General features: G+C 54.7%; 8 protein-coding genes across 8 annotated transcripts; 3 read left to right on the forward strand and 5 right to left on the reverse strand.

Annotated features, from left to right (window-relative positions):
* Positions 1-1450: 1450 nt before the first annotated feature.
* On the forward strand, positions 1451-1822 carry CCMA1212_005610 (Mitochondrial import inner membrane translocase subunit TIM10; the record flags this gene model as incomplete). The annotated part of the gene is made up of 2 exons (XM_073702864.1): positions 1451-1548; positions 1633-1822. 2 exons carry the CDS (start codon positions 1451-1453, stop codon positions 1820-1822), a joined length of 288 nt encoding a protein of 95 aa, XP_073558294.1.
* Positions 1823-2327: 505 nt separating this feature from the next.
* CCMA1212_005611 (Protein STB2) lies at positions 2328-5061 on the reverse strand (the record flags this gene model as incomplete). The annotated part of the gene is made up of 2 exons (XM_073702865.1): positions 2328-4773; positions 4844-5061. 2 exons carry the CDS (start codon positions 5059-5061, stop codon positions 2328-2330), a joined length of 2664 nt encoding a protein of 887 aa, XP_073558460.1.
* Positions 5062-6040: 979 nt separating this feature from the next.
* CCMA1212_005612 (Protein RMD5-like protein) lies at positions 6041-7496 on the forward strand (the record flags this gene model as incomplete). The annotated part of the gene is made up of 3 exons (XM_073702866.1): positions 6041-6191; positions 6252-6388; positions 6468-7496. The coding sequence occupies 3 exons, from the start codon at positions 6041-6043 to the stop codon at positions 7494-7496; spliced, it is 1317 nt and encodes a 438-aa protein (XP_073558164.1).
* Positions 7497-8391: 895 nt separating this feature from the next.
* Positions 8392-8613, reverse strand: CCMA1212_005613 (uncharacterized protein; the record flags this gene model as incomplete). Its single annotated transcript, XM_073702867.1, has 1 exon — positions 8392-8613. The coding sequence occupies one exon, from the start codon at positions 8611-8613 to the stop codon at positions 8392-8394; it is 222 nt and encodes a 73-aa protein (XP_073558165.1).
* A 173-nt stretch (positions 8614-8786) lies between these two features.
* On the reverse strand, positions 8787-10582 carry CCMA1212_005614 (uncharacterized protein; the record flags this gene model as incomplete). Its single annotated transcript, XM_073702868.1, has 4 exons — positions 8787-9275; positions 9333-9795; positions 9885-10280; positions 10575-10582. The coding sequence occupies 4 exons, from the start codon at positions 10580-10582 to the stop codon at positions 8787-8789; spliced, it is 1356 nt and encodes a 451-aa protein (XP_073558463.1).
* A 3957-nt stretch (positions 10583-14539) lies between these two features.
* CCMA1212_005615 (uncharacterized protein) lies at positions 14540-15657 on the forward strand (the record flags this gene model as incomplete). The annotated part of the gene is made up of 4 exons (XM_073702869.1): positions 14540-14630; positions 14866-15051; positions 15194-15366; positions 15493-15657. 4 exons carry the CDS (start codon positions 14540-14542, stop codon positions 15655-15657), a joined length of 615 nt encoding a protein of 204 aa, XP_073558174.1.
* Positions 15658-15865: 208 nt separating this feature from the next.
* Positions 15866-18004, reverse strand: CCMA1212_005616 (Fatty acid amide hydrolase; the record flags this gene model as incomplete). The annotated part of the gene is made up of 5 exons (XM_073702870.1): positions 15866-16930; positions 17024-17040; positions 17117-17600; positions 17706-17808; positions 17880-18004. The coding sequence occupies 5 exons, from the start codon at positions 18002-18004 to the stop codon at positions 15866-15868; spliced, it is 1794 nt and encodes a 597-aa protein (XP_073558461.1).
* A 1295-nt stretch (positions 18005-19299) lies between these two features.
* CCMA1212_005617 (uncharacterized protein) lies at positions 19300-20927 on the reverse strand (the record flags this gene model as incomplete). The annotated part of the gene is made up of 2 exons (XM_073702871.1): positions 19300-19439; positions 19580-20927. 2 exons carry the CDS (start codon positions 20925-20927, stop codon positions 19300-19302), a joined length of 1488 nt encoding a protein of 495 aa, XP_073558462.1.
* Between the last annotated feature and the right edge of the window lie 201 nt (positions 20928-21128).

Below are 21128 nucleotides of genomic sequence, written 5' to 3' on the forward strand. Positions count from 1 at the left end.
GCAGTGGTGATGGATGGTGAAGCGTGTGCCTCGTACGCGATACCCGTCACCTCTCATCCAGACTTGCATGCAGTCAATCAGCCACATCAAAGGCCACTGCTGCCGTGTCGGTCTGCAACTGGGCATGAAGCTTGTCCTGCATCTCGCACACGCACTTCACACACACGCACGCTGGGCCGCTGATACCTTACATATTTGCCTAGTATACGTGCGCAGAGGAGCCGCCCCAATATCAAGATAAGGCTGGGCTGGCTGGCACATCTGTGCAAAAAGCTTACCCACCTCCGCAAAGGCAAAGCAATCCGTGTTACCACAAGCCTTCCGTCTTCCCGTCCTCCCCGATCACAAACCAAATATGACGGGCCACTGGAAAAAAAAAAAAGCTTGATACAGAGGGCCACACAGAAGAAGGGGATTGACGCCTCTTTTCTTCCCGTCATCCGTTTCCCCCTCCCTTGTGGCACGTTCCTGTCGTAACCGTCATAGGCCTATTACACAATCGATGGCGTGAGGGCTCCATGCCGTGCCAATTAATACTGGCGGTTTATCTGGCTGGGCAACAACCAGCGACCGCGGCCCATGCTAACAAGGCTCGCTTTTCGGCGGCTATATGCTCTCTACAGACCTCTATACGGACAGTTTTACCTTGTAATATACGGGTAGGTTCCAGATGAGTCAAGCCCAGCTGCATTCGTTCAGGATGCAACCAGCCACGCCAAGCACGTCCTCTCTTCCCCGTATCGCCCAGTCGTCCATCCCAATACCTCGCCGATGGTGCCTTTATAACCAAGGTGGTTGACATTCTAACAGAAGCAGCAGCAAAGCTCCCATTCCAGCCTAAAGGCCCCTTCTGTAACACCCCTTGTTACATAAAAAAAGACTTGTCTTTATTCTATGAAGGCTGCCTGCTGCTTATTAATAATAACACTTGAGGATTTGTTCGAGTTTGACCGAAATCTTTCGGCAGGCTAAAGCAACGAAGCTGATGATATCTGACATTTTTTTTACGGCCCCCCCCACCACAGGTATCTCGTCAGCGCAATGAATGGAGACGCCTATCACTTCATTGCCTGGTGTGCATACAGGCGAGAAACTGTTTTACCAAAATCAGCTTGTTCCGTTTCAGTATAGTAGATTAGCACAGAGAGTGTGTAGTGTCGTTCTCTTAGAATACCATGTTATGCGTTCAAGCACACGTCGTACAACACGGACGGGAAGGTGCAGCTCAGCGATAGTATAGTCTTTATCGATAACGCATTATGTAATCTCGAGTCGCTGCCGGTAAGGGAAATTTTGCTCCTCACCCAAACCTCAAATCGCATCCCCAAAGCTGTGACGACATCCACCTCGAACCCGAAGATTAATTGCGAATTTTCAGACGCCCTCTATTTCACAAACCTCGAATCCCATTTCGCCGAGAGAAACAAAGAAAGAACAATAACAATACATCATGTCTTTCCTGGGAATCGGTCGTCCCCAACCCACCTCGGAGCAAAAGATTGCTGCCGTCGAGGGCGAGATGCGCATGATGGCTGATACATACAACCGGTACTTTCCCCCCTCAAATTCCTCTCCTTTCTCAACCCAAGGGTAGTCGTTATACCAACTGTTTGAAAAAAAAAAACGGAACAGCCTGCAAAAGACGTGCCAGAAGAAGTGCGTCCCCACCGACTACCGCGAGGGCGAGCTCAACAAGGGCGAGTCCGTCTGCCTCGACCGGTGCACGGCAAAGTTCCTCGACACGTCCATGAAGATTAGCGAGATCATGCAGCAGCAGGGCCAGGCTATGGGCGGAGGACCTCAGGCCGGTGGCATGTTCTAGGCGTCTTTTTTCTCTTGAGATATACGATGCGGAGTTGAAGATACACGGGTGTTTTCATTCTTCTTTTCTGCTTCCTCCGAGGGGCTGTGAATGGGACGTTACGATGTTTGGTTGTACGATTATATGGAAGGGAGAGAGGGGGGGGTGGAGGAGGAGGAAATGCAAATGGATGCGTTTTAAACGGGCTTTGATATTACGGGATCACGGATGTACATGTCATCATGTCAAGATGTATAAAGCTATCAAACAAGTATACTAGGTGCTGCCCAGGTTGCAGCCTCGTCATCGTGACGAGCAAACATCCTCTCTGCATAATGGTATCTATCCTCTTGCAAGAAAGACGAAAAACATGACAGATGGTTCTTAAACGCCGGGTTCCGTGTAATCCATATGTGCGAATCAGTTTCCAACTCCAACAACCCAGTTTTCAGAAAAAAAGACGATTAAAGTAGGGCAAAAGAGCAAACATCGACAAGGGGGTAGTGTACAACTCTCAAGCGAGTCCTCATGATCCTGCAGATCGGGTGATATGAGGGCCGGTGCCAACACCAGTCAGGGTCCGAACGAACCAATGCAGCCAACTCTCCGTTTCAAGCTGCTTTTTCAGATCCTCTGCTCGTCTCTCGACGTCCTCGACCTGCCTCTCAAAGTTCTGGATGCCGTCTTCCACGTCGTTGATTTTCTGTACCAGCGCGTTGATCTCGTAATCGAGGCGTGCCACAAGGATCTCAATCTCCTTGACGCTTTCAGTCAGGCTGGCACGTTCCTCGGCTAGCATCTCGTCTGAGCTGTACTTGACTCGGTGATAGATCTCGCTGAACTGATGATGTAGGTTCTGTATCTCCGCCTTGTCTCTGCCGTATTTGTCATCAAGAAGCTGTAGAAGCTTGAGCCTCTCTTTGACCCAGGGCTCGATGCCATGCACGATGCCTTCGATGTATTGTGCGAGACGGCGAGCGTTCACCGCTCGAGCTTCAGCCTCGTCTTCGTCGTCTGTGTCATCCATGAGGTCGACGAGTTCGTCCCATGTCAAAACGGCTTCTTCGGCGTCGCCAAATGACATACGGCGTGCCCACCGGTTTTCATTGAGCACCCGCCTCGTGCATATCTCTGCTGCATCACAGCTATGGCGTCTTGAAAGCGCCAGCTGCCGCACGTTGGACCTTTCCCTGATTTGGGGACAAATCGCTTCGACGTAGCTCTCTCCAATGGACGGCACGGCCGAAGTCGTCCTCTGATGGGACAATTTGTGCATGTCGGGGCTGAGAATGTCCAAAGACCTGTCCGAATCTCTCGGCCTCCTCTCGTGTTCAAGCGTCCTGGCTGCTTTGAGGTCCGCTGTTGATGAAGGCGAGGACACCGCTGCAAGCCCAGGCAGAGCGTCAGGGTCTCCCCGTCTGATAGCCGAGAGATACTCCTCCGGCTTCGTTTTCCAGGTAAAGGCCCGGCTAACCACGGCAGCGGGGCTCGGCGGGATGCTCAAGTTCTGATATCCGTTGGCAGAGCCGTTTCCGTTTTCCAGAACATCCTCCTTTGTTGAGATGGACAGGCGCATGCCATGGCCTCTTCCTCTAGCGCCAACTGCCTCTTTAAAGCGTCCAAAGCCTGACCGGGCGTCGCTCATTTTCCCAGCAACACTCTTGAAGACAGTCTTGTGCAAAGCATCTCTTTCTGCTGGGCCCTCCATCACGCTCATGGTAGGGCGTATGGCGTTTCCAGCATCTGGAGAGAGCAGTTCGTCCTTCCGTTTCATCTCCAAGTCATCCTCTGCTGGCAAGGAATGTGTTCGTTTTCCGGGTTGGGTGGCTGCGTCCGCCTTTGGTTGTGGTGAAGCCATGTCTTGATCATCATGCTCAGGCTGGCCTACCGGAGTCCGGCGCGGCTTGCCATGCCAAAGCCATCTTGGCCGCTCGCCGTATACCAAACCGGCAAACTTGTCAATGTCTACGGTCTCGATGTCAGCAAGGCCAGCCTTGTCTTTTCCAGACACCATGTCGATGACAATCTCTCCTCGTTTGCCTCCAATTTCCGTAACCGTCGATTTGATGGCTTTTTGTACACCCCAGTCCTCCTTGACTGCCGCCTTCGTGGTTGCTGTGTGCAGCTTGAAAAGCGTCTGCTGGTCCAGCCGTCGTGTCCTTTCCAGCTTCAGAGCCTTCTGGAAGTAGGAAATGCCGCGCTTGGTGCCCTCAAGGTCAAAGACATCCTTTGGAACGGGGGCGCCTTGCCAGTGCAGTCGATTTCGCGCCCCCATCAACATTCCCAGCAGGGCTGCAACGGTCGACGGCCCAAGAATCCCATCTGTCGGCTCGTAGTTGTAGTGTTCAGCCCCAACCTCGGTCCACCAGTTACTAATCGCCCGTTCCGTGACATCGCAAAGCAGGCCGTCGATGTAGGCGTGGTCCAGCTTATCGAACATGTACAAGGCGACCTGGCAAAGTTTGACAAGCTCCACCACCGCCTCTTTCAAGGGAACGCGGTCGTTGATTCTGTAAAGTTGCTGAAATTTGGACTGAGTGGCCTCGGTGGGTTCCGTAAGCGTGAGGCCAGACCGACCAGAGCATCCTAGGCGCTTCAAGTCTTCGTTGACGATAAACAGGTTCCGGTATTGTCGGAGATCGCCCTCGGGCACTGCAATGACGGTGAGTGAAGAGGGGAAACCGCTGAGATTCGTGACCATGAGCTCTCCGAGCTCGGTATTCTTCGGTCTCGCGTGGTTCTGCTCCGTCTTTTTCAGATACAGTCGGACCTCCTCGGACAATGAGCTCTCGTCTGCCGGCACCGCCAGCACCCCGACGACGATGGAATCCTTTTCGTTGCCGGTGTAGGTCGCAATCACCAAAGTCGGGGGCCGCCGCGAGCAAGCCCACTGCTCGACGAGATAGAGGTCATAGCCGCGGAGGACGCTTCGTCGATGGACCACTTCCACGCACGGGTCGTTCTCGAGAAACCTGCAGTTGGGAGACGGTCAGTGGCCGGCTCTGCTGTCCGCGATGCTGATCTCTAGCCGGAGTAACCTACTTGAAGGCGATGGGATCCGGGAAGACCAGGTGCCGCTGCGGCAGTTTGGCGCTGGGTTCCGCGCGATGTGCCGTGTCGACCATGTGCATCTCGGGGAGACTCGAGGGCCCATCGGGGGGAAGAAGTCGAGAGGTTCGTCGGTCTAGCTTGGCCAGGCCGGAGTGGTCGTCGTCTCGATAGACCCTCCCGTCCTGGGAGAAGGACGGCATGAAGGACATTGTGGAGTTCGCCAGCCCCTGGAGGCGTTCAAGGCCGGGCCGGGCTAATCAAGGAGCATCTTCGAGGGCACAAACAGCCGGGATCTTGGCCTGGCGATGCTGGGATCTGGGGGCGCCTGCGCAACTGCACACTGCACACGGCCGCTGTCTGGTGGCTGCTGTGCATGTGCTGCAACGGCACTCCCAGGCGAGGTGCTCGTAACGAACGGCAGAGCAGCAGCCTTCAGAGTCAATACCTTGGTCAACGGTTCCAGCTGAGAGCCCGCATGTGATGCAATGTGGCAGCGCACCATCAACCGCTACTCCAGACTCGTCGTTCGGTGCCTTTTTGGCTTTGCCTTATTAAGCCCTTGGTTGATGCATCTTGGACCTGCAGCTAAACTTGGTTCCGGCTCCAGAGCGGGGCAGGCCTGCTCCTCCTTAACGGGGCTCACCGCTGATCCGAGGCTGCTAGTGAGGCCTCGCAATCACGGCAAGCAGGGAGTGACAGTCTGTACATAAAACACATGGCATGACATGCTGGTCATTTCGGTTTGATCCCGAGTTCCTTGATGATTCGGGATGCCATCTCACAGGAAAACACGAAATTGAAGTGACGAGGAAGCGATAGGTGCATGTCTTGATGCAACACATCGAGTCAGGAGTATCACGTAATACAGCGATAATTACAAGGAGCGTCTCAGGACACAGTTATGCATAATGACACACTGCTATGCTTATCTGCATAATTCCCCATTCTCGCCATCTACCCTATCGATAAGCTGCTGCCCGTGGTACTTCGTACGGTACTTGGATGACAACCTCCAACCGTTGCCGGCAATCCTCCACCTGAACCCAAACAAACCTTTCTGGAGAACCATTCGCAGGGCCGAAACTCCCCTCGTTCGCATCCAGATGTTCTATCTAACCAGGCTAACGGGCGGCTTCATACAGTAGAATCCTACATTGCTTCACAACCACCATATTCCCACCCGCGACCATGGCTGGGCTGGGCCAGGACATTGTCTCGCCGTTCGGTCCGCTGCAGGCTGAGCTCGCCCGCATGCGCAAGTTGAACCTCACAGCCGCTATCCAGGATGTCGACAAGATTATAGATTACCTTGTGGCTGCCAGGGAGCAGGTTGCTGCCGGTATGGAACTCAAGCAACCCTCGGACCTTGGAGTACTGACTAACATGTCCACTCACGCAGCCGATGCCGACTCCCATCGTATCAGCATGGCGATGACAACTCTTCAGAATCCGGTCAAGGACCGCCTTGACGCCATCAACAACGACCTGAAAGACGTGACCAAGGCGCAGCGGAGCTACGGGAAGGCCCTAGACAAGGTACGCCTTCAGATCCAACCTCTCCACCCCTTCACAGCCTACTTGCCAGGCGAATGCTGACATTTTTGACTTTTGCAAGGCTCTGCCGCATAAGGAACTACCGATGGAAACAGACGCAATGGCCGACCACACCGCTCTCATAAATCGCGCCATCGCCATGCACCTCGTCCGCGAGGGTCAATTTTCCGTTGCATCGACGTTTGTACGCGAGTCACGAGACCCGCCCCTCAGTTCATTAGACGCCTTGTCGCCTCGAACGGCGCGGACGGACGAAGACGGTGATGACGACATGATACAAGAGTACGAAGAGGAGGAGAGGGAATATGGTCACGGAGCAAATGACTACCCAGAGGACCTACAAGGGCAATTCGCAGAAATGTACAATCTCCTCTCGGAGCTGAAGAACAGGAACCTTGGTCCAGCGATTAGGTGGGCGCGCCAAAACAACAGCAGACTAGAGGCAGCAGGGAGCAATCTCGAGTTTGAGCTGTGCAAGCTGCAGTTCATCTGGCTATTCAAGGGTCCGCAGGTTAACGGCCTTCCGGACGACGAGAGAAATGGCCAGATGGGCGCGCTGGCATATGCCAGAGAGCACTTTGCACGATTCCAGACGAGGCATCTCAGAGATATCCAACAGCTGTGCGGCGCCATGGTTTTCGCGCCCAACATTGAGGCGTCCCCCTACCGGCACATCTTCCAGATCGATTCGGCCTTTGAGGACGTGGCCACCTCCTTCACCCGGGAGTTCTGCTCTCTCCTGGGCCTCTCGGCAGAGTCGCCGCTGTATGTGGCTGTGACGGCGGGGTCCATTGCGCTTCCCCGGCTCATCAAGTATACCACGTACATGAAGGAGAAGAAGACGGAGTGGACGACGGAGAACGAGCTGGCGTTTGAGACGCCGCTGCCGCCGTCCATGATTTATCACTCCATCTTTGTGTGCCCCGTGAGCAAGGAGCAGACTACGGAACAGAATCCCGCAATGATGCTTCCGTGCGGCCATGTCATTTGCAGGGAGAGCTTGCACAACATGGCCAAGGGATCCAGGTACAAGTGTCCCTACTGCCCTACAGAAGGCCATTTGAAGGATGCCATCAAGATTACTCTTTGAATAATGCTGCTACAGTATATGTGAGGAGACTAACAGTTTCTTCGTCTTCTCATTTTGTTCCCTTTCTGCATCTCCTCCTTTTTCTGCCAGGATATCATTACAAGTTTGCGGCATTCGTATCAAGCAATGAACTGGGATAGCGAGGGTGCTTGGTGAAGACTCTCCGATCCCGTTATTCCACATCGTTTTCCGTCGCGGTTTATTCCTTTTCCTTTTATGGTCTACGAAAGCGAAGGTCATTCGTTCTTTGGGAGTACTTGGGCTCTTCTTTTTCTTCTTTTCTTCATGGTGACTCACTCGGTGTTATATCATTTCTCTCTTTCTTTGGGTGTGAATAGCATGTCCACAGGTTGGATCAGTAGCATAGGAATATAACCCCTCAATATGAAGTCTATATACATCGCCGTATATCAGTCCTGTCTCAAATGCGAAAGATACCTTGGAAATAAATCAGTCAATGTTGGAGAAAAGGCAAACAAGTAATGCAGATGAAAAAGGAAAGCCTCCAGGTAGAAAGAATGATGACATCGTATCACAGTAATACAGAAGCCCTGAAGTCGCAACCGTCCTTTCAACGACTCCAGTCCTCATAACAATTTCAAGATACATTTTTTTCGGCTTTTTGTTTGATTTATTGGGAGGCATAACTCGGTTTCAATCATACACAAAAGAAAGAATCAACACAAATAGAAAGGCAAAGTATGAGAAGAAAGTAATAGAAGGAGAGGACGGGAGTTCATCACATTAAAAGAAAATAAGATATAAAAGTTGTTTTTCTGGTCAAAAAGAGCGACAAGAGGTTAAAAAAAAAAAGACACGAATAATACATAGTACTCAAGAAAAAGAGTGACACGGGTCATCTGTAAGTCACCCTTCATTCCAATATCCTTCGATATCAAACAATCACGGGTATCCAGACGAAAAGTCCCCGGCTGTCGTCCCAGGGAGGCATGCGAAGCACAGATCCAACGCCCCTTTCATTGCTGAGCCTACTTGACGAATAGAACAAAGACAAAAGAAAAATGGTGTAAAAGAGACAAAAGTTCCGACAAAGCAAATAAAAAAATTGGTATCCATTTAGTTTACGGGATGTTATCAAAAATCCCCTTCCAAGCATAGCCCTTCCGAGTTTGCCTTTGGTGCTGAGCCTGTATGAGGCGGCTCATGTGTGTATAAAAAAGGGGCCATCCCATTCCCTTTCGTAAATTCGTTTCTTTGTACATTCCCATCTCTCCGCGACCCTGATACATTTTTTTTCAACTCTCCAATTTTGGGGCAGAGGCGGCTCCCTTAATCGATCGTCATGCGGTTCTGCATCGGGGACTTGACGTCGGTCATGCCGAATGAGTTGGCGTCCGTCTTCTCCTCGTCCCTGCGGGGAGCCATCAGGTGGGCCTTGAGGCCGGCGCCGAAGTTGTGCATGCAGATGATGGCGTTGATGATGGTCATGATGATGAGCAGAATGGTGATGACGGCGAACGCTGTGAGGGATCTGCGAACGGCCATGTAGGATTGGGCGCGGCTGGGTTCGTAGATGCGGAAGAGCTTGAAGATGAAGTATGACAGGCCGCCAAAGTAGAGGACGATGACGACGACCATGCCGGGCTTGTTCTCACGCTGGGTGAAGAATGCAGCGGCAATCAGAATGGCAATCGTGATCGGAATTGTCGCAATCGTGAGGGCGAATTCGGGATCGGTCTTTTGGGCGACGACGACGACAAACTGGATGATGAAGCCGAGGAAGAAGAAGAAATCGAACTTGAGCAAGGCGATGTAAATCTGGCAAGCATGTTAGTCGGGTCCGTCTCGATGCGACTCGCGAGCATGCATTCATACCTGGTAGTGAAGGAATCGCTTCTTCATGCGATAATCAGCGCCGATATTTTTGAGAATGTCCCAGGCAAACTGCTGGTACAGCTTCCAGGCCATGTAGACCATGGCGATGGTGGTAACGGCAATGATGACGGGACTGGCAATCAGGTAGGCCCTGATGTCACCCCAGAGCATAGCTGAGGTGGTGCCCGGCTCCAGCGCGCCATTGACCTCCAAGATGCCGAGGGCCACCTGAATCTGCTCAATCTGGAGGGCCGCGTAGACCAAGAGCGCCAGGTTGGCGATGCAGACACCAATGATCTGGATGGTGTTTTTCATGCGCAGGGCATCCAAGACAATGATGAGCTCGTAAAGAAAGCCGAAAATGAATAGCGTCAAGAAGGTAGGGATCGTCTTGTATTGAGATTGAACCTGGGGGTCCGAGATGTAGTCGCCCAAGCTCAGCTGGAATTTGCCGAACACATAGCTGCGACAATCTTAGCATCCGCCACATTGCCCTAACAAGTAAAATGAAGAGAGGAAAAAAGGGGGTTAGCCGATGGTTGGTTGACATACGCTTCGAACGCCAGGTTGATGAGAGCCTGGATACCAGTAATGGCCAAGAATCCCGTAGGCCATCTGCCCTTGAGGAACGCGAGCTTGCGTCCGCTAGTGCCGCCAGCAGCACCAGCTGTCTCTGCCTCTTGGTTCAGGCTCGCGTGCTCGGCGTAGGTGGGCTGAGCATAGGCCGTTTGTGTGAGAGATGCCTGGGGGTAGGCCTGGCCGTATTCCGCGCCGTAGTCGCCGCTCTGGCTGACGGAGCGGTGGTGGTACTGGGCGCCATTCTGGCCGAAAGCCGGGTCGCCTCGCAGCAGGGAGTTTTGCGCGTCGATTGTGGCCGCCACGATGGGCAACTGGTCGACTCCTACCGGGAGTCTGCGGGAAGCGATGGAACGGACGGGCGAAGCGGTGCTGGGTGCTCCAAGAACCGGAGCCGACTAATTCATTCCCAGCCTCGGATGCGGTTTGCGCGCGCGCTGCCTCGGTGGCGATGGCCGGGCGATGAAAGTCGATGGAGCGACGACGGTCGGTGGAAGGAGATGAAGGAAATGTCGAGAAGAGACGGAGAGAGAGTCGAGAAGGGGGTGAAGATGAATAGACGAAGTAGTACTGAGTAAGATGCGAGAAGGAAGAAGGAAAAGACACTCTATCGCTCTGATAGGAATCACTTAGTCGTTTGACAGAAGAGCCAACAAAGGGCCAAACGGAAACATGGAGCAAACGAGAGACGGGAACAAAGAGGCAGGCAAGGCAAAAGGCAGGATTTGATGGAAAATGAAAAGGGAAAAAGGCGCGGAAAGCGGAGGCAGCGAGTCGAAGGCCGGGCTGGCCAGGGAAGGTACAAGTGAAAAGGTACGGTACGAAATACTTCAATTTAGTACGAGTACCCCGAAAAGTGGCTGTCGAGGATTCCTGGGTTTCTGGGAAGCGGCAGCCAGGGGGCGACTTCTGTCTTGGTTGGGAGCGAGGGTTTGGATGGGTCAAGGTGAAACGCACTTTGGCGAGGCAGGGGCGACTTGGCCGCGATACTTGTACTTGCGCTTGGCGGGGGAACTTTACTTGTGCTTTTTGGGGGGTCTGGCGGCGGGAGAGGCTGTTTGCTTATGTATTAGCAGCCTCGTGCCTCGCTATCAACCATTATGATTCGACATCGAGATGCAGACCAAGACGACATACGAGGGCGCTCTACTAGCCAGTGGTAGGTACCTACTTATCATGCAAATCGGGCACTTCATGTACAACAGGTACTAGCAGAGACAGAGGCATCGCAAGGGACCATCATTTCGAATGGAGAGCAAAGCAAAACACAGCACAAGCACAAGCATAGCAACGCACGGCAGGCAGGCAATCAAGCAGCGGCCAAGGAAGCAAAGGCAAGGGAGCAAGGGAGCAAGGGGGGGGCTGCCTCTTCTCCCGGGGGGGGCTTGCATGCCTAGGCTGGGCTGACTGGGCGGAGCATGCGAGCTGCCTTAGCTGTTGGTGCAATTGGGTGCCCTCTGCCGTGATCAGCGCTGGAGCCAGGTGATTAGCATGGTGAGACATTGTTTTAATACGGGAGTACGAAGAGCCGTCAAATTTTACGCGTGTGAGCGTGCTCTGCGCCGAGGAAATATGTCTTGTAGGTACGAAGAAGTTACTTGGATTTTGACTGGAAGCTGGCTGACGGCGTAAATGCAGCCAAACAGAGTCCTCGCAATTGGGAGGCCATCGGCAGCGACGACAGCGACGATGCGATGGATCAACCCTCCTCTCCTCGATCAGCAGAGTGGGCCCCCGTGAGCACGATGCATCTTGTTTGCATCCCATCGCATCTGCCTCCATGTCCTGTAGGAGCCGAGCGGGAGCGCAGAGTGCCGTTCATGGACGCGAGGCTGTGCCCGTTGGTAGGGAGGGAGCAACTGCCACACCGCGGAACCCTCCGTGCTGCGGCGTCGCATCTTAAATGACGATGATCGCTTCAACTTCTAAAAGCGCGCCAACGGAAAAAGGAAGAAACAAAATAAGGACGGAACCGTGCAAGACCATTTGCTGCTTCTCCTCGTCCCATCAGCACGGGTAACAATCGTGGCGTCAGCCGACCGCCGCCACTTGGGCGATATTATTTTTGGCGTCCTACCTTTCCTGCAGTCAGCTAGTATCGAGCACTGACTGGCGTTCTCCGTACTAGAAGCATCTCTAGTGTGTCAAAATGCTATTTTAATCATCGAGACTCAGAGGGCTTTTCCTTGGCTTGAGGCTCTGCAGGTGCGAAGTGCTGCATCTCCCCTTACCGCCGCCACAAAACCTCAACGACTAGAACTCACACGCTTACATTTACCAGGTACTACAAGCAACGGCCCGAGATGCCGTGCCAGTCTCCCTACAGGGTGAGTATATGCAGCCTCGTTCGGATAAACAGCCCGACTGGAACACTGTCCGAACCGTACGAACATGCCGTCCTTATCCCAGGCGATTTCCATCTCCCGAGTCCGTCCGCAGCACCACCAGGTTTTACGAAGACTGCCGGCTTCATGAATCGGGTTGCTGTTAGTGATCCCGTATCTTGCTGTACTGCCCGTCCTTGCTCCCGCGGACGCGGTACGGTGGGGCACAACGGCAGCATCGGATGGCCCATCACGAGATGACGAGTGCCGCAATCTTGCCTTTGTTCCCCCGTTTTCTCCTCTCTTTGAAAGGGAACCCTGTCCGGCTCGGCCAGACGAGCTGTTTCTAGCGACTTGCCGATTCGGGATGTATCTTGCAAGGCTCAACTAACATACGGCCATGAATCGGCTTGAGCGCTCTGTATACCTACCGTATTACGTCAAGATAAGTATGGAGTGCCTATCTGGAACGTGGAGTGCACGCCGAGAATAGATCACGGAGGTGAAAACATGTCCAACAACAAGAGACCCAGCTCAACCTCGAAGGCTCTCGAGGGATCACGGCAAATGTGAAAATGACTGCGCTTGAGGAGAGAAGGCGAAACAAGAAGAGAGCAAAAGGTAGGGGTCCCAGGCTGGCCGCCTCCGGTTCGTCTCAGCGCGACCCCGAAACACGCGCAGAACCCCAAACTGCAGCGTGCAGCATCCGTCTCTCCAGAAGGGTTGCACTTAAGCTGCGTGTTACAGATGCAATCAAAGGCAAGGAAAAAGAAAGGTTGGCATTGCCCACACATACATACAAGCGGCTGGCTGGTTTTTGGCTGTCTCGTCTTTTCATTTTAGTAGGTAGCGTTTGGATCGCCCTCCCCATCTCAGACGCAGACGCACATCGAGCCGCCCAATGGAATGGTTACAAGTCATCCAAAGGGGGGGGGGGGTTGTTGTTTTCGACGATTGATTCGGAGGGGGGGCTGGAGGAGGGTGGTTTGCCTGTGCACGCGCTGGATGTCAACAGTGTGAGTGGCATTGGGACTGGTTTGATGTTTGATTCCTGGATAGAGGCAAGGCGCAGTTGCGATGGCAGTTTCATACTGTGCAAACTGGTCGCTGTTTGGGTGAGTGAGCCAGTTGAAGGTGCGAATCAGGGGGATTTGGTTGGTGTCGCAGAACTGAGAGTCGAGGCCTGTGTTTCAAAGATGGGAGGAGAAGCTCTCGTCTCTTCGCCTTGATTCATTGATCGATTGATTGAGAAATGCAGGTGCATTCTGAGGTGGCATCAGTGGAAAGGAGTTGTTATACACATGCTTGCATGCAGCCCGGTTCGAAGATACGGAGCGCCTCAGCCAAGGGACTCAATTGATCATCTCGCTCGCAGCCGACTTCCCAGGCCATAATCAAAAGCCTCCACCGAAAACGTGGCTGTACAGGGCTAGAACGACTGCGAAATGGAAAATAAAGGCCGCCAAGCTTTTCCATGGCTTGTTCAAGACCCTCCCCAGCCGCAGCGGGACATTGCGATCTTAGCAGCTTGTGCTAAGCTGTTCGTGGTTCATGGTACGATTTGGGGAGATGCGGTATTACATAGAATGGCGGTACTTGCTGAGTTGAGTGTCTGCATGAATGTGCGTTTAATGAACTGACGTGGCGGAAGAGATTGAATCGGGCTCAGCTTGCTTCATGAGGTACGCTCACAAAGGTACTGTCCTGTACTACCGTAATAAGGTACTTGCGCCATGTCGGCGATTGCACGCATCAATGTTAAGGTACGCGTCACCCTCGTTGGATCGCTGTGGGTAACAAGGCCCGGAAGGAGCACGGAATCTCCGTACGAGTCGACTTCTCCTGAAAGGGCCTGATGACATAATCTCCAGGCTGTCGCCGTTCAGGGCTCAAGCTGAGAACAGCTGATGCCCTACTGAGTAATTACCTCGGTCAAAGATTCTACAGCTCATGACGACTCTTTTCAAGGAAAGAAAAAAAACCAATCTGTCTTCGCGCTTCCCGAGAGCATGCATGTCGCACCCCGCAATCGAACTGGCCATTGGACCCCTCCTACTGCGACACCGTAGCGCTTCCAATAGCTCAAGTCGTGTTCAGCTGTGCCAGGTCCTCTGCAGCTGTGGTCGCAGCTTATACGCGGGGTAGCTTCGTCGGGTCTCTTACGTATAGTAGTTGTAGTGCCGCAGCTGTATTTATTGAACTCAATCGATTCCACCAGCATCATCATCATCATCATCGTCAAACAGCGTCTTCTTTGCCTCCATTTCTCCTCGTTCTTTATTCCCAGGTCTTAGACAGCATCGCAACATGGACAACTTTGTCAAGATTGGCAAGGAGTTCCTCGAGCAGCAGGTCTCCGGTTCCGGTTCCGGCTCTGGCTCTGGCTACAACTCCCAAGGTATGTGCCGCATCCCTCCTGCTCCCATTACCCTCACCATCACCAGACATCTTCTCCTTTCGAGCAAGGTTGCGTTGCGCTGCCCTATAACGATCCATTGCTGACCATCGACCAACAACAGAAAACAGCCACCTCCCTCCCGGAAACAGTCAGTCCTCCCCCCGCCCCTTCTGCTCGAAGCCCATCGTCGAATCGCATTTCTAACTCGAGAGATCAACTCCGCAATCATATATAGAGGCATACGGAGGCAACTATCCCGCCGGCGGCGACTTTCACCACGAAGACGAGGAACTCCGCACCGCCCACCAGCAGGCCCAGCAGTACGCCGGCTCGTCTGGCAGCAGCGAGCTCTTCTCCACAATCATCAACAGCATCAGCCAGAAGAAGAACCGGCTGGCCGAGGACGACATTGACGAGCAGGGTGAGAAAATTTTGAACACAAAACACCCTTCGCCTATGCCTTGCTCCGTGCGCTCGGGGCACGATTCGTGAACATGGCGCGGGAAGGCTTCGCGGAGGATTGTTGGAAAGGAATTCCGTGTTGACAAGGTTATACATGCTAGATGCCATCAGCAAGCACAAGCAGACCTACGAACAAGATGCCGACAACCTAGACTCCCACAGCCTCGGCTCCGCCGCCGCTCTGCAGGCGCTCAAGAAGTTCACCCAGGGCGAGACGGGCAGCAACCAGAGCCAGGGCGCGTTCCTGGGCCTGGCCATGTCCGAGGCCAGCAAGGTAAGCGACTATTCCTCCCCAGACGAAGAATAAAACACACTCCAAAAAAGCGAGATAAGAAACGACATTAGCATAACCCCGCGGAAATGCGAAATCTGATGCTGACGAGTTTGTCGTCAATAACAGCTCTTCGACTCCAAGGCCGCCAACGGAAAGGTTTCCTCCGAGGCGAGCAAGGAGTCTGCGATTCAGCAGGCGGGCGAGCTGGCGCTCAAGATGTACTTGAAGAGTCAGGGTGGAGGCGAGCAGGGTCCTTCTGGGCTGATGGGGCTTGCTTCCAAGTTTCTCTAAATCAGATTGAGTTGCCAAGGTTTTCACGGGATATATCTTCATGTACTGCCGATGTGGTAGTCATTTGACCCGCATATTCAGAGAAAGACTTGATCAATGAGCTTTCGAAGATTTGATGCCCAAAACTGACGAGAAGTCTCAAACAAATGGTCTTGTTATTTGTTCCTGTACGTTTCTAAAAACAACATCAGCTTTCTTGCAACCTGGTTCACTGCTCCCCTCGAGCCAACGCAAACACATCCGCCCACGTGTCAGGCCGCCTCCGTCCCTCCGGATACGTCTCATGCAAGTAGTCCTCCGCCTCCCTCGCCCACGCCAGCAGCTGCTCCTCACTCCCCCACTCCCCCGTCGCGAGCAGGCTGACGGGCAGCTTCCCCTCGCCCTGCTCCGGGTCGACGTACCCCACCGGCGCGGAGACGGACGGCGTGCCCGTCATGTTGGCCAGGAAGATGTACGACATGTTGCGCAGTGTGACGTTGGCGTCGCTCATGCCGTGGGCGTCGTCCCCCGGCGCCCGCGGCAACCCGATGAGGGGCGTCGTGGGCGTCATGATGAGCAGGCCCGGGTGCTGCTGGAAGAGGTGGGCGAGGTGGCGCATGAGGACGGTGCGGAGGGCGTTGGCCTTGATGTAGTCTCCCGCGGAGACGTGGGCGCCGACGGAGAGGAGGATCTTGTTGGCGGCGCCGACGAGGGAGAGGTGGTCCGCGGGGCGGTCGGGGGTGCGGCGGCGGGCCTTTTCGGCCATCTCGGCGATGCAGAGGCCCGCGTGGGCGACCTGCGCCTCCGGGAGGAAGGGGATGCTGATGTCGACGATGTGGTAGCCGCGCTGGGACGCGAAGTGGTCGAGCGCCCGGTCGCAGAGGTCTCGCACGGGAGGGTCGGCCCGGTTGTACCAGTCGCGGAAGACGCCCATGACGCGCGGGTGGCCGCCAGCCGACGGCGGCGGCGGCGGCAGGGAGAGGGCGAAGCGGGCCTGCGTGGGACAGGCGGCGTCGGGCTGGGCCATGAGGCGGTATGCGATGGTCAGGTCGGCGGCGGTGGCGGCGAGGGGGCCCGTGACGCACACGGTGCCCTCCATGGCCATGGTGCGGTGGTGGCTGGGCTTGAGGCCGTAGACGCCGTTGAAGTTGGCGGGGATGCGGATGCTGCCGCCGGCGTCGGTGCCGACGCAGATGGGCACGATGCCGGCCGAGATGGAGGATCCGGCGCCGTTGGAGGAGCCGCCGGGGTAGTAGGCGTTGTTGAGGTGGTTTGTGGGTGTTCCTTGGACGACCTATGCATATCGGGTCAGTACAGCACAGACTTGGCATGGACGTGATATCATATGATGTGATCCGGGTATGTGTTCTTTGTAGAGAAGACTCACGTTGAGGCCGCTCGTATCTGTAGGTATAAACAGCATCGTCAGCAGTCCATTCATACACACATGGTCCGATATAAGAGGCCTCTTCAACCGTACCTGATCCCAGCTCATGCATCTTATTCTTCCCCAGCACAATGGCCCCGGCCTCCTGCAGCTTCCTCACAGGCCACGCCGTCTCCTCCCGCACCGCAAACGCCGGGAGCGAGCCATTGTACTTCATGCCATAGTGGTTGACATACCCCTTGACGTCCGTATCGTCCTTGACGCCCACCGGCACGCCGTCCAGCACGCCAAGGGGCGTCCCCGCGGCCCACCGCTCCGTCGACGCCCTGGCCGCCTCGACGGCGAGCTTCTCGGCGCCGTGGGCGTCCGCCCAGGCGTCGCTGTACTTGCCTCCGCCGGTGGTCAGGCCCAGCAGGGTCTCGACGACCTGCAGCGGGGTGAGGGCGCCGCTCTTGTACATGGCGTGGTAGTCACTCGCGGAGTAGTAGCGCGACTTTGAGGAGGTGTGCTTGGAGGTGAGCAGCTCTGGCTCGAATTCGAGCATTGGGCCTGTTGGGCCGAGCGGCGTCACCGTGGGCTGCGGAGAGATTTCATCAGCTGATATTCAAATCTCATGTCGCATTTTGGGTGTAGAGTAGCTGGGAAGGGGGGGTCGAGGGGAAAGATGTTGGTGCGGGCATACATGGAAAGTAGGCGGGACATGATCCAGCTCTGGCATGTCTTTGAGCTTGGTGATGCCCGAGTTGTTGAGCAAGTATCGTGAAATGAGGCCGCTCCGGGAGACTCTGCAATGAGTGTTCACGAAGAGTTCAGCCGCACCATCCCCATTCAAGACCCCGATGAAGGCATCACATACATTTCGGCACCCACGGCAAGGGGCAGCCCCCGAAGCACCGGGTTGTGGTCTACCCGCTGGTCATAGCCAGTGTCCGGCCCCTGGATGACATCGGGATAGTTGGCAAAGTTGTCCGGAGGAGCCATGGCTCTTTGAGGGCGCGCGGGAGTGACGAATTGGTTGGAATTGTGAGCGATTGAGTTTGTTGCAAGATGTCTCGGAGAAGAAGACGAGAAGGGGGAGGGTGATGTGCAGGTCACGGAGATTGATTGACTTGATTCAGCCGAGGTTTCGTGAGGGAGTGAGTGTGTTGTCTAGCGTCTGGTTTCGATCCCTCGGCTCAGTTATGATTGTTATTGATGCAATCCTGCATGAAATCGGATCGATTCTAGTGTCATTCAGGCGGGGAGAAAGCAGTGACCAACAATAGACCTGTAGGCTGTTTGCCACAGCGCTGGTCAAGTATTCTCGCCTTGGGTGAGTTAAGGTGGTCTTGGAACGGAAGAAGTAAGAAACTTTGGTTTCTTTTCCTCTTCAAGCTTAAGAAATGTCGTTTCGCCTCCACGTGAGCATGACGGATCCCTTAGATGAGTGAGATGATGTAGGTTAAGTAGTATCTGGTATTAGATGAGCACATGTCACTGAGGTGAGGGGCTGAAGAGACCTTGGAGTAAGCCGAAGAGCTACTAGTACCTACCTCTGGAGCAAGTCAACTGAAGCAAGCCACGGAGAAACGAGGACCGAACATTCCTACAGGCGGGGCTGTTCGAGTTCATCCCATCTGAGGTGTTGGATTGGAGATAACACGTAGGATCGGTATTGCAATTGCGTGAACGAGTGACAATTTGCTTGAGTTGATTTTGCCCTTGTCTCATAAGGTTAGGTACCGTACCTTGATTACACGAGCCTTTTTGCTCGTTGTTTGCTTACCCTGGGAGAGACATACATACAATGACAGCCCAAGCATACATCACACGCATTGCACCCGAATTGCAGGAAAGAATGTCAACAAATCAATAGCGTATATTCCCAGATCTATTCGTGTGTTTCCCAAAGCAGAAAAAGCGTGGTACATTCGCCACGTACATCCGTGTCCGTCTAATATTTCTGCTTCAAATGCCGCCTCCCATTGGGGTATCATAATCGTGTACAGATGCCCATGACAAAAACAAGAAGGAAAAAAAAAAAAAAAAAAGCAAGAAAAAAAAGTCGCCAATCGTCCAATCCTCGAAAGAAGAATCGACAACAAGAAGGGTTCGAAAAAAGTAGGCAAGTCCCTGTCGCCAGTGATATATGCATCTTTAAAGCCAACCCATAAACTCCGTATCAGGATTCCGTCGTTAAAAAGCAGTCGAGCGCAAGGTTCCGGTCCGGCCGCGTTTCCATGGCTATTTCCTGTCCCTTCCAGCCTTCTGGCCGAACTGCTTCTTCGCACACGTCGTCAGCCCGCGATGGGCTTGGCCAAGGGCGTGCCGACGCTGTTGCGCTTCTTCTCCTTCTTGGCCCAGCGTAGTCCGCAGGCGTTGCAGAGCGTCTTTGGCCCGCTGGGCCCTTTTCGCCATTCTGGGGAATCGAGAGTGCCTGGACATGGTCATTAGCAGCTGATGCAAGAAGTGGTCGGCTGGGAGAAGCGCCATTTCCCAATGACGAGTGTCCGGCCCCAAAGCAAAGCAAGCCAAACCAGACGAGCAGATAGAACAGGATAATAAGGGGGGATGTACCGCAGTCAGTGCAGACGTATTCTTCGGCCAACTTGAGCTTCTTTTTCTTCTCGCCTGACTTGGAGTCCCTGTCCATGGGCATGGCAATGCCTGCATCGCCCTTGATCAGGGTAGGGCTCCGGTTGCCGTTGCTCATCCGCTCCCCGTTTTCTATGCCTGTCAAAAACGCTATCGTATCCGCCGAGGACGCTTCGAATCGTGCCATCTTGTCGCGCAGTGAGTCCTGACGATGACCCCCTGTGGCGCCCTCCAGGTTCTTCCTCGTCAATGCGCCATCGACAGCGGCGGCCGCCGCTGCTGCTGATGGCATGGAAATCTCGGTAGGGCCGCTGGGATATCCGTACACCGTCGACGCTGCTGTACCAGCATCCTCCGAGGTGACGTCCGATCGGCCCTCCCGACTGTGCGCCCACTGCCTCTGCGCCTCCTCTGCCTCCGCCTCCTCCTCTCTGCGCAGCTCAGCTATGCGGCGCCTCAGCCTTTCGTTCTCAATCTTGTGCTCCAGGAACGAGTCCAGCAGGGCTGCGTTTTTCGTGGGGTAGAGGCGCGCCATCATGAAGACGGCCTGGCAAAAGGGCGATTGGTTGTTTGGATTCGGAGCGAACCTGGCCGCCGCAATGTGGGCGTGCCCCACGGCCTCGAAGATGGCATAGGTGCCGTCCTTCCTCCTCATGCGGTAGAACATGCGCAGCGGGTTGCCGGTGGCGATGGACTCGTGGAGCTCGGAGACGAGGACGCCCTGGTCGTCGGGATGGATCAGATGCTTCAGAAAGGTGTCCTGGACCTCCTCGGAGGTGTACCCCGCCAAGGCCGTGATGCTGGGAGACACATACTTGATGCGCCCGTTGGAGTCGAGGATCTGCAGCAGGTCCCTGAGCTCCTCCACCACCTTGGCCGGCCAGTTGCGCCTCTTGGTGAACTCGGTCAGCGGATTGTTGCTGTTGCTGCTGCTGCTGCCGGCCATGGCGGTGGGCGTAAAGGCAGCCGCTGGCAAGGGCCCCGCGCCCGGGACGTCGTTGGCGACGGTGTTGAACTGGTCCTGCGGCTTGAGCATGGCATCCGGGGATATGAGGCGGCCGTCCATGTCGCCGCCGTCATCGTCTAGCACGGCGGACACGGGGTCAATGTTGAGAGCCATGTCGGCGCCAAAGTGAGCCATCATGGTGCTCTCGAGAAGTGCCATGGCGTCGCTGCTGGTGTCGTCGAGATGGAGCGCATCAGCTATGCCGGTTGCGTTGGAGGCTGGCACGGAAATGCCCTGGCTGTGGGCGGCTCCCTGGAACATGGACAGGGTGTCGATGTTGCCGAAGCCAAACAGGTCGCCGTGCAGAGGAGGTGGGCCGGACATGGTCGCGGTAGTATTGCTATACCGCCAGCCTTTGAATTTTCCACATCAGGAGGGCGTCGGATTAGCGGGCAGCCGAGCAAGCCTTGGGTGCGTTCAGTGGCGTCTCTCGGGGTCTTTTGGGGGCCTCTGCTGGGTGAGGGGCCTGCGGCCTTCGTCTTCTGGCGTGAAGGTTCGGGTTCGTGGGGAGGGCACTCCAGCTGG

The sequence above is a fragment of the Trichoderma ghanense genome, assembly GCF_004382785.1.
Source record: "Trichoderma ghanense strain CCMA-1212 chromosome Unknown scaffold_6, whole genome shotgun sequence".
Classification (NCBI taxonomy): Eukaryota; Fungi; Ascomycota; class Sordariomycetes; order Hypocreales; family Hypocreaceae; genus Trichoderma; species Trichoderma ghanense.